Source organism: Rhinoraja longicauda, chromosome 9 (assembly GCF_053455715.1).
Source record: "Rhinoraja longicauda isolate Sanriku21f chromosome 9, sRhiLon1.1, whole genome shotgun sequence".
Classification (NCBI taxonomy): domain Eukaryota; kingdom Metazoa; phylum Chordata; class Chondrichthyes; order Rajiformes; family Arhynchobatidae; genus Rhinoraja; species Rhinoraja longicauda.
Window position 1 is genome coordinate 55,556,613 of NC_135961.1, and position 18,718 is coordinate 55,575,330.

General features: G+C 39.1%; 1 protein-coding gene across 2 annotated transcripts in view; it reads left to right on the forward strand.

Annotated features, from left to right (window-relative positions):
* The window catches only part of stxbp5a (syntaxin binding protein 5a (tomosyn)), a 188,598-nt gene that overhangs the window by 146,733 nt on the left and 23,147 nt on the right, over positions 1-18,718 (forward strand). For both annotated transcript variants that reach the window (XM_078405529.1, XM_078405530.1), the window contains 3 exons: positions 8,209-8,259; positions 14,953-15,192; positions 16,509-16,878. In XM_078405529.1, the coding sequence (XP_078261655.1) occupies positions 8,209-8,259; positions 14,953-15,192; positions 16,509-16,878 (661 nt within the window). The remainder of the gene's footprint in view (positions 1-8,208; positions 8,260-14,952; positions 15,193-16,508; positions 16,879-18,718) is intronic.

Sequence of the window (18,718 nt, forward strand, 5' to 3'; positions counted from 1 at the left end):
TGGGAAGATTGTTGAGGATCCAGCACACTGCTGCTACTCATGGTGCCCATCTTACCCAACGTCATGTTCCAGATATAGAGGGCATGATGTCAAAAACTTTTGAACAGTTAATTCTTTTAATCAAAGGCATTTAACAATAATTAAAAAAATATAAACATTCTTTTAGAAAACATTAAAATAAAATTAAATGTTACTGAAAATACCTTAATTTATCAGAGATTGCAAACAATAACATAAAGTACAATGGGTTTTGCATGCTTTCAGTTTTTACTGCAGATTGAAGAAAAGGTAGTGTCACATTCCTTGGTAACCATCCCAGGTGTAAAACTTGGGCCCAGGTGTAGTGCATCCAACTCTGTTCATGCTCTGGACCCTGTGGTAATTCTTATAGCAGCTGAGTTAGATGCACAGGTTCCAGCTACTCTTTGACTTGTTATTGAAGCTGAACCTATTTGTTCATAGTCTTGGCACCAAATTTGTCCAAGTTGAATTTTCAACCACCTCTTTGACCATCACAAACATTGCCTATTTCCATCACTGTGACTTTACATTACTATTGCCCCAATTCAACTGCTGTTGTAACCCCCTTCAATGCCTTTATGTCATGTCTGGACTCATCAAACTCTTAGTTGACTTTGCCAAGATCTCCACAAATGTAAAGACACTTAAACTCTGCCTTTGTTCACTTATCAATTCCAGGGCTCTTGTCTCACCACACCTTCTCTCTTTGTACTAGCCATCTCCACTCTTGTGCCTGATGCAGTCTTTTCCCAGAATCCCAATCCACCCCCTCCCCCACAGATGCTACTCCACCTGCGTTCTTCCAGTAGATTGCTTGTTGCTTCAGATTTCAGCATCTTCAGTTTCTTATGCTGCCTTTGTCCTAATTTGCACAGGCCTCATTTACTCAGACCCTGCATGTTCTACGAGGACTTTCGGTCAAGCAGCACCAACATTAAAAAAATTGCATTCATGTTTCAAAGCCTTCATATTCCCCTATCTGATCTCAATAAAGCTTTCCATTATTTCCCCAATTCTAATCTCTTGAGGATCCTGAGGTTTATTGCTCCACTTTTGTTGGCTTACAGTGCTTGCATTCAACATTTTCTTCCCTTCTCTTAAACTTAACTCTTCAACAAATCTTTTCGTAAACTTCCATACTTTGGCTTTATGCGATTCAATGGTGTTTTTTTATTGGTGGCATTCTTATAAACCGCCGTGTTTATGCTACATTGGAGTTCCTAAGGAATGTTTTTGTGAAACCTCAACTTCTAGAAGCTGCAAAGTTTGAAAGATGATGAGAGGTTTGACTTTTTCACTTTGGAAATAAGTTAATTTTCCATCAGTTTTTTATAGTTTTAAGCATATCATATCATATCATATCATATCATATATATACAGCCGGAAACAGGCCTTTTCGGCCCTCCAAGTCCGTGCCGCCCAGTGACCCCCGTACATTAACACTATCCTACACCCACTAGGGACAATTTTTACATTTTACATTTACCCAGCCAATTAACCTACATACCTGTACGTCTTTGGAGTGTGGGAGGAAACCGAAGATCTCGGAGAAAACCCACGCAGGTCACGGGGAGAACGTACAAACTCCTTACAGTGCAGCACCCGTAGTCAGGATCGAACCTGAGTCTCCGGCGCTGCATTCGCTGTAAAGCAGCAACTCTACCGCTGCGCTACCGTGCCGCCCTATAATTAACAGTTGTTATCCACATGTCCTGCGCAGTATTAGAAAAAAATATGTCAACTGCTGTGAGGGAAATTGAGCGCATGCTAGGAAATACTGCTGAGAATTTCATATGCAAAGTGAGTAGCATTTAGACTTAAGGAAAGAAAGTTTCAACTGTGATATGGATGCCACAGCACACTGCAACCTTCACAGGAAACTGGAATAAGAATTTAAATGGAGAAGGATACAATTATTAGTTCAATGTATTGAAGCATGTGGGAGTAATGCAAGTGAACGAAGTTAAGGTACCGACCAACAATAATCTTATTGAATAGCAAGACAGACACTAGTGATTTACCAACTCATTTATTAGTGATGCAAATTCAGAGTGGGACCCAGTGGTATTAATGGTAGAATGTTCAAATGTGTTAATAAAGTGACAATTTTAATGAAGATGCTCAAGGTACAAAATTATCTTTATGTATGTAAAAGAGAACATTTTTAGTTATCTTAATTATGTTATAAATCCTAGGTTCTTGGCAAAGTGAAGGACAACTGGCTGAAATTATTTTCAAATAATGCCATTAATGTTAACAGCTCATCCTGATTGCTCACTGCAGACTTCCATAATTTTGAAATACAGGAATTTGTGCTTTTCCATCTGCATGCTGATTATTGCTTCATACATTGGCTACCTGTGATTTGCCACTGTTATCAGTAATAAGTATTTAACCATCGAATTGTGATTGTAGCACAAATTTGAATGAACCGAAATATATTTCACGCACTGCACGTTTTTTCTTTTGTACATGCATTTATTAACTGTTGGTTATCATCTTCTCTCCACTTTATCACAAATCTATAAGGAACCACAAGTGCCAGGATACCACCAGCTGTTCTTGAATATATGTTCATGGAAATGTACTCAGAACTGTACATAGTAACTGATCAATTTGAGATTTGAATGACATTCTTCAATGCAAATTCTCTTAGAACATAGAACAGTACAGCACAAGAACAGACCCTTCAGCCCACAGTGTCTGCGCCAAACATGATGCCAAAAACAACTCTTATTAGCCTGCACATAATCTTTATCCTTCCATTCCATGTATATCCATATGCCTATCCAAAAATCTCTCAATTGCCACTATAGTATCTGCCTCAACCGCCATCCCCAGTGGTATGTTCCAGACACTCACCACCCTCTTTACTTTCGACTTTGGAGATGCAGCACGAAAACAAGCCCTTCAGCCCACCATCTCCACGCCGACCAGCGATCACCCCGTTCATTAGCACTATCTTACACACTAGGGACAATTCACAATTTTTACCAAAGCCAATTGACCTACAAACTTGTACACCTTTGGAGTGTGGGAGGAAACTGGAGCACCCGGAGAAAACGCATGCGGTCACAGGGAAAACATACAAACTCCATACAGACAGCACCTGTAGTCAGGATCAAACTCTGGTCTCTGGCGCTGTAAGGCAGCAACTCTACCACTGCTCCATTGTGCCACCCTGTGATGAAGATTTTTTGCATTTTCTGTAGCTACAGGAATGTCCCAGAGGACAGGAGACTAACTAATGTTCCTTTATTTAAAAGAAGTAGAGAGAATCCAGGGAATTATAGGACAGTGAGACACACGTCAATAGCAGGGAAACTATTGGAGAGGATCCTTCAGGATATGATTTGCTCCTATTTAGAAGAGAATGTGTGTGGCTCACTGGCCTATGATTCCCTGGATTCTCTCTACTTCCCCTAAATGAGGGAACAACATTGGTCCTCTGGGAACTTGCCTGGAGCTAGAAAAAATGTGAAGACATCCCTGGGCTCCAAACACAGGTTCTTTCCTGCATCCTTGAGCAGTTCTTCCTGGTTACCCTTGTGTTTTTAATGTAGGTATCACATTCAGGTAGTTCAGTTTGACAGCACAGTGGCAGAGTTGCTGCCTTACAGCGAATGCAGCGCCGGTGACTCGGGTTCGATCCTGGCTACGGGCGCCGTCTGTACGAAGTTTGTACGTTCTCCCCGTGACCTGCGTGGGTTTTCTCCGAGATGTTCGGTTTCCTCCCACACTCCAAAGACGTACAGGTATGTAGGTTAATTGACTGGGTAAATGTAAAAATTGGCCTTAGTGTGTGTAGGATAGTGTTAATGTGTGGGGATCGCTGGGCGGCGCGGACTCGGTGGGCCGAAGGGCCTGTTTCCGCGCTGTATCTCTAAATCTAAATCTAAAACATACAAATTTCTCAGTTGTACAGGGCATTGGTGAGACCACACCTGAAGTATTGCGTACAGTTTTGGTCTCCTAATCTGAGGAAAGACATTCTTGCCATAGAGGGAGTACAGAGAAGGTTCACCAGATTGATTCCTGGGATGGCAGGACTTTCATATGAAGAAAGACTGGATAGACTCGGCTTGTACTCGCTGGATTTTAGAAGATTGAGGGGGGATCTTTTTTGGAACCTTCAAAATTCTTAAGGGGTTGGACAGGCTAGATGCAGGAAGATTGTTCCCGATGTTGGGGAAGTCCAGAACAAGGGGTCACAGTTTAAGGATAAGGGGGAAGTCTTTTAGGACCGAGATGAGAAAGTTTTTTTTCACACAGAGAGTGGTGAATCTGTGGAATTCTCTGCCACAGAAGGTAGTTGAGGCCAGTTCATTGGCTATATTTAAGAGGGAGTTAGATGTGGCCCTTGTGGCTAAAGGGATCGGGGGTATGGAGAGAAGGCAGGTACGGGATACTGAGTTGGATGATCAGCCATGATCATATTGAATGGCGGTGCAGGCTCGAAGGGCCGAATGGCCTACTTCTGCACCTATTTTCTATGTTTCTATAAATACTTTGGGGATTTTCCTTAATCTGGCTGCCCAAAGCCTTTTTAGAAGCCACTTTTGGCCCTTGTGATTGCCTAAGAGTTCTTTCCTCCTTTATATTCCTCAAAGATCCTGTCTGATTCCATCCTCTTGAGCCTTGTGTGAATTTCCTTTTTATTTTTGTCCAGATTTACAACCTCTTTGGTCATCCAAGATCCCCTTATTTTGACATCCTTATCCCTCCTCCTTACTGGAATGTCTCACTGGGAATGTAAACTTTTTGAAGAATAATTAATAGTGGAGTCCAAATAGTTTACTACATAATCATATGAACTTGTCCCTTTTACTTGATATTTATTAAATTGATCCGTGTTAAAAATCGACCTGTTTTCAACTCCATTGCTAACTCCCAAGATAATGAATATACAGCCACCCGTCAATTTATGAAAGCAATGCATTCCTGGAAAACGTTAAGTGAAACTTTGTAAATTGAAGACGCTGAAAGAAATGATTTATGGTGTCTTTGATGCAGTGTATATCAATGAGCATACTGTCATTACTACTAAAAATAGATTCTTAAATCAAACACTTACCCCAAAAAGCCAATGGTGGTATGGGGAAAATTGGTAAATTAAATGGTCATAATTGAGGAATAGCTATACTCTTGAGATTAAAAGATCTGGATTTAAAGAGGGTTCAAATATTCAAAATTATTTAACTTCCTTGTTGGGGAAGCTTCTGAGAGGCTTTTTCCAATGGCTGAAGATAATAATCTCGGGACCGGATTCTGTCTTATTTAGCGCTGAGGAGAAATTTTGTCACTGAGCTGTGTGAATCTTTGTAATTTTCTACATCTGGGAACTCTGCTCAATCAATGATTATATTCATAAGAGAGGCTAATAGATTCTTGGTTTGCTGAGAAAATCTATGGATGTGGGATGTTGCCAATCATGATAGGATCAGTACAGATTTAAAGAATCGTGTGACGTACATTCTATTATCTGTTTGTTAGGCTTTTGTATGCCACTTTGAAACGTAGCTTGCTATCGTCAGAAAATTTCATATCATAATATATCCTTCATACTTAATTAAGTGAATGGAAAGTTTGTCATTGATTTTTCTTGTTTTCTCCAAAATCTTTAATATTTGCCACTATTTAATTCTTTTTTTAACTTGTTTTCTATCCAATTCACTAATTTGCCAATACCTCTCTGAAAGATTTGGCAGTGTCTCAGCATAATCAGGCAAAGGATTCTGTTAATTACCTTCCATGTTATACATTTCAGTCCCTGTCCAGGAAATATTTTCCAACATGTACAGTATATAATGTGTGTTCAAGTAGGAATTACTTTCAAAAGTTGTCATTTTATTAGAAGCCAATTAGTGTTTGGTTAAGAAGGCAAATCTTTTGTGGCTTCAAAAATGTAATAGCGATTAATAGCCATTCGGTGTTTGGATATGTGATTCGATAATAATACGGGTAAACACACCTGACATTTTGACCAGAGGAGTACTCCATAACAATGAAAGAAATTACTTGTCCGTTTGTTTCCATAAGTGTTGCTTGGAGAAATAGATTTGATCAGAAAACTGGGAAAATTGCAGTTCCACATTGAAACTTGTTTGAGAGGGCAAACAGAGACACTTCAAATTCTCAGCGTAAAGATAATTCAGCATTTCTTTTTAAATGCTAATCTTGGTTTGTCCTCCAATCTCAGAAGTAGGATTTGAAACCATGAACATTTGACTCTCTCAAGAGTGTTAATGCAAATCGTAGCTGGCACGCTAATCTTCTGTACATAGATAAAGCCACACTTTCCACCCCCCAACCCCACCATAACTGTGAAGTATAAATGTTAACTTTTTTTCGACATTGACCCACTTAATCTATGTTTGCTTGTCGAATAATCCCATCAATCCGATTTCCCCCAATTATTTCCATGTAGCCTATTCTATCATCCCGTCAACTAACTGCACCTTGACCTGCACACCTATCCTAGAAGTAATTCAAAGTAACCAATTAAACTATTGACCAAAATGTCTTTGTAACTGGGAGGATACCCGAACATCCCAAGAGAAACTTGTACAATGGAAGAGTTACACAGATGATAGACACAAAATGCTGGAGTTAGTCAACAGGGCAGGCAGCATCTCTGGAGAGAAGGGATGGGTGATGTTTCGGGTCAAGGTGGAAGAAGGGTCTCAACCCAAAATATAACCCATTCCTTCTCTCCAGAGATGCTGCCTGTCCCGCTGAGTTACTCCAGCATTTTGTGCCTATCTTCGGTGTAAACCAGCATCTGCAATTTCTTCCTACACAATGCAAGTGTTACCTGGATTCCATTTGTAGGGAATAATCAGTGAGTAAAAAGAGGTTGCTTCATTCCTCCAGTCCAAGTAAATCAAATGTAAAACTTTATGACAAACAAACCATTATTTCACCTGAATTAAGCAAGGAGCTTGTGAAGATTGATGCCAACCGTTCAGCTACATCAGCTTTGAGTTGTACTTCTGCCTCCACCAATAAATATTAACCTGAGTCTTCGCTCGTGTTCTCTACCAGTTGAGCTTGTTCATGAGACCCACATCCTGTTCTCTCAACCATGTTCTTACCAAACAGCTGGGTACCCAGTTTCACTTTCAGATGCCCAGGTTAACTGATACTAAAATGATTCTAGGCTCTCTGGCAATGTCCAGTTGAAAATTTGACATCATCATCTTCTCCAAAAGAAAACGTCTTTTGATGACGTTGTCCTTGCAAATTGCTGATGAATCTCCACCATCCCTTCCCAATATGCTGTTGCCTCCCAAATATAAACCTGCCTTTCCAAACATTTCTACGATTACATTGACTTTCTTTGAAAGGCCGTGTCACCCATCAGCTCCCTTTGGTTCCCGTGGATATATTAATCTATTTGCATCCTATTTCTCAGCTACATGCTGACCTGTGGCAATATTAAACAAAACCGCTGCTGATTCTGCACCCAGTTCCTCTTGAGCACCACTTCCCCCAAACACTCTGCTGCTTTTATTTGTCACTCGACTTATGTGATGTTCGTACTCATTGACCAAATATATGCCCCAGTTAAATGCATTCAGAACTCGGTGACTACAAATATCCACTGGTTAAATACAGGAAACCTGGTGCCTTTGTATTTGGTCCCCATTACAAATTCCATTTCCTCGTCAACGATTCTATCCCTTTCTCTTGCTATTGCCAGAGATTAACCCAGACTATTGGCAACATTTTGCACTCTAAGTGATATTTTCTGATATACCATATACTGTCCACTTTTCGTGAAAACTCGTTAAACGATTTATATCGTATCAGCTCAATTAACAATGCTTTTATCTATGCTTTTGTCATCCCTCGACCCAACTTCCAAGTGCTGCACTGGTCAATTTCTCACTCTTGCCAGGACACCTTTTCATATTGATGTCCTGGCACATGTCCTTGTGGTCACCGGCTTGCAACTGTTCCAGCTCCGTGGAGGTCTTAATTTCAATATTCACTTCCTCAAATCTGTGCTGAAACTTGGACATAGTGCTTGTATGGCAAAACAATTTTTTAAAAAGGGATGATGTCTTTTGTTATTCCTCAGTTAACATTAAGTGGACGTAACGGGATCAGCAGTATTAGTTCACATTGTAGTACTGGTTTACATTGAGTGGTCTAAATCTAACTTTTCTGTGGGTTTTCTTTCAGCGAAGATGTCGAGAAAACTAAGCTTGCCAACTGAACTGAAGCCTGATTTAGGTGAGTGTGAAGGCTGACACCACCTGGTGTGGAGATGTTCTTTTGTATGATTTTTTGGTTGTGAAAAAAACCCCCAGAAACAAGTAGGCAGTGTACTCTTTCCCATAATCACGGTTACAGCAGAATGTCCGAATTCTGATCCATTAAGCACCTAACTTTGAACTTGATAATTACCTTTAAAAAGCTGAATCTGGCTACAATATGATGGCCAGTTGTTTCAGTGAATATCTAATGTGGTTCTGTGAATTTATCCGATGAAAGTTACAGTATACAGAGCAGCAGGTTATAGGGCTAAGCCTTGCTACCATCAAGATGTTAAAAATAGTCAAGATTTCAACAGTACTTTAATGCCACTTCCATCGCTGAATTTCCATTATTGGGGAAAAAAAGGGCATGAGAACTCCGTCATTCATGACTTGGCACCATTGTCAAAGCATCGTCATCACAGTGACTAGTATTTCAGGAACAAGTCCATGATCACAGAAGGATGTCGAGGATGAAAAATAAATGTCAGTCTCGTCAGTGACGTCCTCAGCTTTAATGGCTATTCAGTTGATGAATTTTTCAGTGCGTGAAGACACAAGACACTTGCAATAATGGCTTTTGGGGGAGCTTAGAATCTTTCACTATCCCATTTCAACAGTTTACACACATAACACATGCTGTGCGTATAAGTATCACCTTGATATCACTTTCTGTTAAATTGCAGATGGTTTGTGCCATAGGCTTGAATCCAGTAGGAACTCTAATTAGACTCCTGCAGTTCATTTCATTTTGGAGCCTGACCACAGACAGATCCTTGGGCTTTAATTCCACAAACATCAATTGGATTGAAACCTGAACATCACCGGTGATATTCTCACTTTGTATCCGTTCAATCACCTTGGCCCCCATAGCGCAAGGTTTGTATATGGAAGGGCTAGAAAGTCAGAACCCTCCATTTAAACCACAACATCAGAACAGGGTCTTTTCCCTGCACATTTTAAACTTACAAAATGCTGTTTTGAGTCTTCAGCGAAAAAGGAGCTAACATTTCAACAGTTGTTTAATCTCCATCCAAACAGCCAATTTAATTAAACAAGTAAGCTACTTGGCTCTTCCTGTCCTGGAAATGGAGCCAAGTGGATTCATGAGCAAAAATACTGCAATTGAATTGAAAGCCCAGAGGTCACATTTTTCCTGTGACCTTAAAAAGTGGGATTTTTTTTCCTATTGTTAGCCCTTTTGTAGGGCTTTCAGCTCTCCCTGAACTTTGTTGGCATTTGTCGCTCAACTGCCAGTTATGTTACTCGATTGCATCACTTCCAATGTAATTAACAGAAAAATGCTTCTATTCACGATATAATATAATGAATACTTTTTTTCCTCCAAAAGAAGCTTGTGTTATTGCTGTTGCTAGAGGTCTGTTGTTGTCACCGCCACCTCAATGATTTCCTGCTTCATTTTGCCAGCTTCCGATTGCTTTGAATGTATATCTTCTGAGGCATCTGCTGCAGCAATTTACTTGTTGGCTGTTCTTAATCTTTTCTGTTTAACAGCAACTGCAGATATCTGAGAAATTGTGAATAATAAAGAATTAACATTTTAGGTAGAGATTTGGGAGTTCCATAAAGTTTTGTGCTCTGAGCAATCCTTTAGCAGGCAAAGCGCCTTGTGAGATATCCTGCACCTATCACAGCGCTTTATTTGCTGAATAATGAAGTGGTATTGGCGTGCGAGTTTCTGAATCGGAGACAAAAATAGTAAAATTACAAAGAGGAACACAGCAGGGAGGAGGTAGATTGCAACCTATTAGAACGAGATGGATCTGGTGGTCAATTTTTGTTCAGATGTAAATAATGGAGTATTTGGAATGGAATTTTGCATGTCCTCAAGAGACAGTGCTCTGCATTTCTTTGATCAAAGTGCTGATGTGGAAAGTGTAGCAAGATGTTTTATGGTATCGTCCACTGAGAGAAAAGCTAGGCCTTTGTTGGTGACTTGTGCCTCCCTTACTTCAGATACTTAATTATCTTCCATGTTTTTTTAAATCACATTCTCCGTATGATAAATAGATTTTTGAAACATAATTGAAATGTCCAACAGTGATATGGAAAAGGGCCATCTATTTTACAGACATTAGTCCCTGGAGTGACAATAACATAACTGATGCCACAAACATGGATTGAGGCTTACATAAGAATTGAGAATTCAATTTCCTTTGGGCTTCTCATGTCCCATGCTGCACTCCTTGTGTTGTATCTGAAATGATTGAGAATGATCAGCCATGATCACATTGAATGGCGGTCCTGGCTCGAAGGGCCGAATGGGCTCCTCCTGCACCTATTGTCTATAATGGAAAAAACGTTGTTCTTCAATTCCAACTATCTTTTGCCTATCTGAGGGGACAGATAAATCTTCATTTTAATATTTCATCCAAGGGACAGAGTCAAATTCATCTTCTGCAAGGCTGTGCAACCTCTGGAAAGGCTCCCATCACCATTTGCAACCAGACACCATTTTCTGTTTTAGGAGATGCAGGTCAGGGTTTGATTATCATTACTAAGCCCAATTGATGCTGGCCAATCCCGAAACTTGCTGCTTGCACCAAAATGAATTCCCAGCTTGCACACAAATTTGCTGTCTCATGCTGCTCTCCTTGTGTTGTATCTGAAATTATAGATCAGCATTGAGATTCACTGTTTATGATTGCATTTGAAAGCTACTAATGTTAAAGGTTCAGATTTTCCACTGTTGTTGACATAAACAGTCTTAAACCCTTTTCTTAAGGGATCCTTAAAGCACAAAATCCAGAAGCAGTGATTTCTTATTAAATCCTGAAATATGAATAGGGCCAACATTGCCTTTGAAGAAGGTGGTGACCTCTCGCCTTGAAGTTTCTTGTCATGTATTATCATAATAATTAAGGAACATTAGTAATTAAAGTAATGACTGCTCTCTCCCTGTAATCAGGTTGACTATTCTAATAGCCCATGTGATGAACCATCTATTTAATAGGTTATTTGCAAGCTGGTGTTCACTTGGTCCAATTTACATTGAACACAATGAACTTGGAGGTTTTCACATTTATTTATTTTTATTGCAAAGTTCGTTTTTGCGTTGAGTATGACACACCATCTTCAACTTTACATTTTGTTTCTTTTCTGAATCATCTTAAATACCTTCTGGTTTTATACTTTGAATTAGCATTATTCCCTTGGTAATCATTGGTTTAGACTTAATTTGTTTTTTGTGAAAGTGTAATGAATATATAACATGGAAATTATTTTGAGATGCTCTGGATGTGAAAAGGTTAAAATAAGTATTTTCCTGAAACAAAAATAATGCGTTTCTTTCCCTGCCACCCCATGTCCTTTGACAATGGGAGCAATGTCAGTGGTGTGCAATGGAACAGTTTCCACTTTATGTATAAGTAATCGACAAAGGTCAAATAAATAGTAAGCTGACAGAAATGCAAAGAAATAGGAAATTGAGATAACGGAAAGGCTTGGTTAAAAATTGTGACACCAATTTGCTGCAAAATACTGTCAATCTCCAAATTTCAAAGTTCCCTATCCCTGAGATATAATCTGAACATCCATTTTCTGCATCAACCATTTTTTTCATGCTGTGGACATGTCCAATTATGTGCATACATCCATTCACAGTAGGTCACAATTTTCTAACTATGAGTCCATATAGTGACCAGAAAGACGAGAACTTCGACCCTTTACTCTCTCCATGTTTAATCGCCAAATTTAAACGTTTAGGTAATTTATTTTATGAAAAATCAACTAATTAAATGTTAGTTATATTCCCAGTTCTTTTTCATGCATTTGTGGGTCGATTATATGTTGAAGATGGAATATACCCTGTCATTTTCATTTATTATGCATTCATGGTGTCCAGTGCGATGGCCATGACATAAATAACAGGATAATCTTTATAGTTGAAACAAAGCATCTATTTGAAGAAAACATAGCAAAAGGCTGGAAATAAAAACATACTGCTTGTGGTACATGGGCCAAGCAGCATCTGTAGGAAGAGAAAATATTAATATTACTTTTCTCTTTCAAGAGGTGTCCATTTTTGGGTTTCAAAGCTGAACTTTGCTTCAAGTTCAGATTGATCTGTTTATCAGTGTTATTAAAATAAACACTGCGTGGACTGAAATATTGTATTTAAACAAGCTTCACAAAATAAAAATATAACCAAATCTAATGCAGGTCCTCATCACCAGACTGGTGATATAACTGCAGGATGTCATGGAATAAGAATGCCAAAACTTTATCTGTTTTAATATAATAAAACATTTAATTGCACTTCGGGGAGTATTAACATACAAAATTTGATACTCTTGATAGATAAGTTGAAATTGTGAAAGATGGCCAAAGTTTGATCACAGAGGGAGATTTTAAGCAACATCGATAGGATGAAAGAGCAAAAAATAAATGGATAGAATTAGGGAGCAAATTAATTGTAGACTGTCCAACACAGAAACAAGTCGTTTGGCCCATCACAACCATGCAGACCACTGTACTTAATTGTACTGATCACATTTACATGCATTTGGTCCACAGGCTTTGGTCCATAGAATTCTAGAGCTCTCGGGTCTCTGCAAAAGTCAGCTATTAAAATCAATATTCAGATCACCAAAATTAGAGGAGCAACAGTATAATAGAGATTGTATGGAGGCAATTTAAAAATAGGTGAGACTAAAGGTGAAAATGAGGATGAGAATTTTTAAACTGAGGCCCTGAGGGATAGGTGATGAGTATACAAAGGTAGGGGGGAAATGTCAGCACACATATTTGGGAGGGCAGGAGAAAGAGGGTGAGTGAGTTGGGAGGTTTTACTTGAAATTGGATAATTCTGTGTTCATACCATTGGGTTGTAAGATACCCAGGCGGAATACAAGATGCTGTTCTTTCAATTTACATGTAGCCTCATTCTGGCAATGGAGGAGGTCAAGGACAGAAAGGTTAGAATGGAATGAGGAATTGAACTGGTTAGCAACCAGGAGCTTTAGCCAACATTGGCAGACAGAGCGCAATTGTTTGGCGAATCTAATGTACATGTGGTCTTACTGATGTAAAGACGGCTACATCAGGAACACCAAATGCAATATATGAGATTGGAAGAGGTGCACGTGAAGCTGTTCCTTACCTGGGAGGTTTGCTGGGGTCGCTGGATGGATGTTTGAGATGAGGTGTAGGGACAGGAATTACAGCTCCTGTGATTGCAGGGGAAAGTGCCTGCGGAGGATCAGATTGGGTGGGGAGGGACGAGTGAACCAAGGAGTTGTAAAGGGAGTGGTGGCTGCAGAAAGAGGTGGGGACGGGAAGATGTGACTGGTGGTAGTGTTCATGTTGAAGATGGAAGAAATGTTGGAGAATGATGTGTTTTATGTGGAGGTTGGTGGAATGAAAGGTTAGGACATAGTATGACAATGGCAGTAAAACATGGACCAGCGATGCAGTTCAAAAGTATGATGGTATAACTGCAGGGCATAAATGTAGTTTGGTGGTGTAAGCGCAGGGTAACAATATGAAGTGAAAGTGATTTTTTTACTGCAATGACAATATGGGGTGGCAGAGGAGGTGCACTTGCAAGTTGGTAGTATTTGATGGTTGTATAATATAGTTTGACAATAGTGACTCAACTGAGGGAAAGAACTAGGGCTTTATCCATGCAAACTGTTACATATAGACAAATATAATGTTATTTTCTGTGATTTGGAGTGGAAGAGGCTTAGTTTATCTTTAAATTGTATGACTAATCACCATTTTGAACTCTGCCAATGACAGAACTTGGATTTGAGTCAAAGAACAAAGCCCAAGGCCTTAATCATCACCTGGAAAAGAGGCAACTTAAAAATGGTGGTTGGAGTATGACCTCTCTGTTCATGCATTTTACTCGTAAGACGCTATTGGAAAAACTTGATAACAGGCCTAAGGAATTAAATCTATCTTTGATTAACTTGCATGGTCAAACTGGTTGTTAATTTTCTATCACTAATGGATCTTTTCTGCAAAATCTCAATTTCCAATTATCTGTCAGAGTTAAGATTCATTTACATTTTTGCAATTAAATTTCTGGTGTGCTGAAAAAACAATGAAATTAAGCATGATTATTTCCTATTATAGTGTATACTGGGTACGCACACACTGTACATCTCAATATCTTTATGGGAAAAGGTGCTTCATACACGGTCAGATCTCCCTAATCCATTTTCTCCTGTTGTTTGCTCCATTGCTAATGTACACCTAATTTCTTCCATGGTTAACCTGTGTAAATCATACTTTTCAATCTAGATCAGTGACGATAATTTCAGGGCCTTATGAATCCCTGCACTAATAGGTTGAAGAGAATTCAGCAGCCTTCAGTCACCAAAATTTGGGAGTTTTATACCAAATGTGGAAGCAAACCCTATTGGAGACGTATATCCAATTAACTTTCTTCCAGTAGCAAAATCAGACGGCCAGGGGTTGAGCAATTTAGTGCCAGAGCATTGGATTAACAGATCTGATTGTTAAATCTTTATGTCAATGAATCAGCCAAATGAAAGCAAAGTGGTTTGAAATATAAAATTGCATTTCATAAGTCCATCTATGGACAGATCATGCCTGGATAATTTAGAATAGTAACATTCTATTTTTTTTTGTTCTGGTCTGTATAAATAATGGCTTTTTATTTTTCTTGTTTCAAAATTAGATGTGAGAGACAACTCTTTCAGCCGTTCCCGCAGTTCCAGTGTTACCAGCATTGACAAGGAGTCCCGAGAGGCCATCACTGCTCTTCACTTCTCTGAGACTTATACTCGAAAGGCAGACACGTGCACCTCACCATGTTTGTGGGTTGGGACGACTCTTGGCACCGTACTGGTGATAGTACTGAATCTGCCACCTGGTGGAGAACAAAGACTTACCCAGCCAGTCATTGTATCTCCTAGTGGTAAGAGAATTGGAATGGTCATTCCCAGCATACATACAATATAGAAAAGAGAAGAATAAAATGCGATTATGGTCCTTTGAAGTACTTTGAGGCATTTTGTTAGATTAAGGATGTTTTTGATATGTAAGTAATGGATTGGGTCAGGAAAGGGAAGGTGGGAGACCAGCATAAGAAATGAATGTCCTTTCACTGTGCTGCAACTCAAATTTTGGGGAAGAGGCCCTAAACCTAATAATTTATGGGAGCTATTTTCACAAGTCTTTGCCATTTGAATATAACAATTAATGGTATGGTTGGGAACTGGCTGGCTTTACAGAGCATGGCCTTTATGCCAATATATTCTTTAGTGTATGCTGCCTCAAATACTTGATGGACTCATTTATAGTGCAACCTGCTTTCCAACTCAACGGTAGATTATTCCAAATTTGTGCCAGTCACAACAAAATTTGATATGGGAGCAACAGTAGTATCCTACATTCTTTTCCAAATCGTTCTCAGCGGTCCAATTGTTATCCTTCCAAGCTCCCCAAAGTCTGTGCAATTTTCAACTTGTTTATGAGCTTCATTGTACAGCAAATTCTTTAAGGTCTTTTAATCTGACATTTCCAAGCCACCCGAAACTATTTTCTCATAACCATTCCCATAAATGACAAAACAGCTAAATTTTAACACTTAAATATTTGTCTCATCTTTTCACATTATTTGACGAATTTCACAGAAGTATCAATTGTAAAAGTATTAACCTACCGGTTATGTGAATGTAGTGATTAATTATCTCCCCCAACCTTCCTCACTGAAATATGATCAGAAGCCAAATAATGGTAGGCAAATGTTGGCAGAATTGGAGTGGTCTGATAAATTATGAAACTATGAGAAGTTGCACTCAGTTGAGAAATCATGTTGTGTCATCATCAGTTTACCTCGAATTGCCATCAGCAAGTACATAATAGATTGGATCCTACTTTTTCTAATAGATTTGTTTTTCAAAGAGGAGTTCTGTTTGCATTGCTTTCTATGCAGTGCTGTCAAGGGAGTCCACAGTGAGGAGATGAAATAGGGAGGCCCAATAAAAATAGGGTTGAAACGTTAACCCTACCTTTCTCCAAGTTCTCCCTGACTTACTGTCTGTTTCTGGCATTTTAAGATTTCCACCATTTGCAGTACTTTCCTTTTTCTGATACAATGTCATAGATCATGTTGTGTATATTTAATGGAAAGAAGGAGCTAGCCTCTAACTGCACAGTTACACACTGTGTACTTTGTAGACCTTGTCACCCTTAACATAATTTAACAGTGCATTTTGTAATCTTGTACAGGAACTATCTTGAGACTAAAAGGAGCAATTTTGCGAATGGCATTCTTGGACACCACAGGAAGCCTCATCCATCCAGCACATGATCCTTGGAAAGAACCAAATGTTCAGGAGGAGAAAGATGAGAAAGATAAATGTAGGAAACTGAGACCTGTATCTGTCTCCCCTTCATCCTCTCAGGAGATAAGTGAAACCCAATATGCAGTGATATGTTCAGAAAAGCAGGCAAAGGTTATCTCACTGCCATCCCAAAACTGTGTTTATAAACACAACATAACTGAAACATCGTTTGTTCTTCGTGCTGATATTGTGGGACTGAATGGGAGCATCTGCCTTGCATGCTTCTGTGCCAATGGACATATCATGACATTCAGGTAATTGAAATAGTGCTAATAAACTGAATGTATCTGGATGCATCATGGTGCCACAATGCACAAGCTAAGATGTTTAATGACATGGTAATGCTTTGAAAAAGTATTGAAGGCTTTGTTCAAGGTCTTTTTGCTGGGAAGAACTGGTGGCTGAAATTAATTTGATTTGAGAGATTTTTAAAACATTGTAAATTTGAGTGTGGGTTCAGCTCTGCTCGTTTGCAGTACACATGTTCCATGAGATAGCAGGTTTTTGGTTCATGACCTGCTCCAGTTTCACAAGCTCATGTTGTTCAACCTTGTAAAAGGTGACATTCTTTGAGTGATGCTTTAAACTACCTTGCGTGTGCTTGTTAACCAATAATGATCGCTCAGATAACAACATCCAAAGACATGACATGTTTGCGGAACTTCTCTGTGAATCAGTTGGTCACTTAGCACCGACACCGGCAAAAAGATTTTAAAATTACTTAATTGGTTGTAAGGATTGAGATACTATACAAATAGAGCTATTTTTCCTCGATTCGTAAATGAGTGAACCCCAAAGTCTCAGAAGGAATGAATTGTACTTGAACTTTTGCTGCTCCCACTTTTTACAAGAGGGTAAATTCTTAGAAATTACAACACAGAATTTTCTTTCCACCACGCTGTGATGGTGCACATGATTGGCTGCAGCTGTTCGCTCAAAGCTATCAATTATCAGCGCCTTAATGTTCATAGTTTTCCTTTTTACTTTAAAAACTAACATTCCAGGAAGTTTTCAGTGTTTGTCTCGAAAATATTGGTTGAATGTTAAAAAATTGCTTTCTCTATAGTAGGAACTCTTAGTGTGTTTAGTCGAAAAATCCCCTTTGCATTAACGACACGTTCTCCTTCATCTGTTTAATGGTAGCATATTGAGTAATGCACTTGATATGATTCCCTATCAGCATCCTACGCTAAGCATACCTCTTCCCATTTCCAGCGGGCTACGGCTTGTGGGGGCCCTCTTTGTCTCATTCCTGCTGCTCCAAGTTCCAAGCCCTGACACTCAGGCAGCTTCACTGCCAACTGCTAATCTTCATCGCCTGGCGCTGCCCAGCAGTGTCCCATGTGGTTGCCATGTGCTCTTGCTGCTTGTGTTGACTGAGAAGCTAAAGTTTATTTCACATAGATAACATTTTTGTGCATTTATAAATTATTTCACAACTTGAGAAGTATAAGCAGAATAATTGTACTGAAATAATGAACTAATGAACAGTTTATCACCAACAATCAAATGTTTGTGTAAAGGTTAGGTAATTAATTAATGTTATTTGATATTTTTTTTAAACAGCCCACTATTTATCTTAGCATCTATTATACTTGGTAATTCTGCAAGAAATCTGTTCAAATTTTAAGTGCAATGATCAAAATTCCTTTACGGAGAGATCACTCCACACTTTTAAAATCTCTTCTTTCCCATGGATGCACACCAAGGTACGAAGCAGTTTAAAGGTAGGTTCTGTGAGTTTTACAGCAAGAGGGGGAGGTGGGAGAAAATAGTTTGCAACAGTTTGGGTTGGAGAAAAAGTAACTTAGAGTTTGATGACTCCTATGAATGAAACATCAGGTTTAATCTGTTTTGTTTACCTTGAATCTGGATTTACCGCTATGTTGGGAGGGCTTGAGAGTGTTAGAGCAGTCATCCGAAACTAATGTGTCAGAAGGTGCAAGCAATGATAGGGTACTGAGAACCATGCAGAGTACAGTGAGTCGTGCAATGCTTCTGAACTAAGGGTGCATGGAATGTGGTGATAGGAAAGATGCTGAATAAATCTTTGTTCATTATCACCTTTCACTTTGGCCTATGCAATATTGTGAA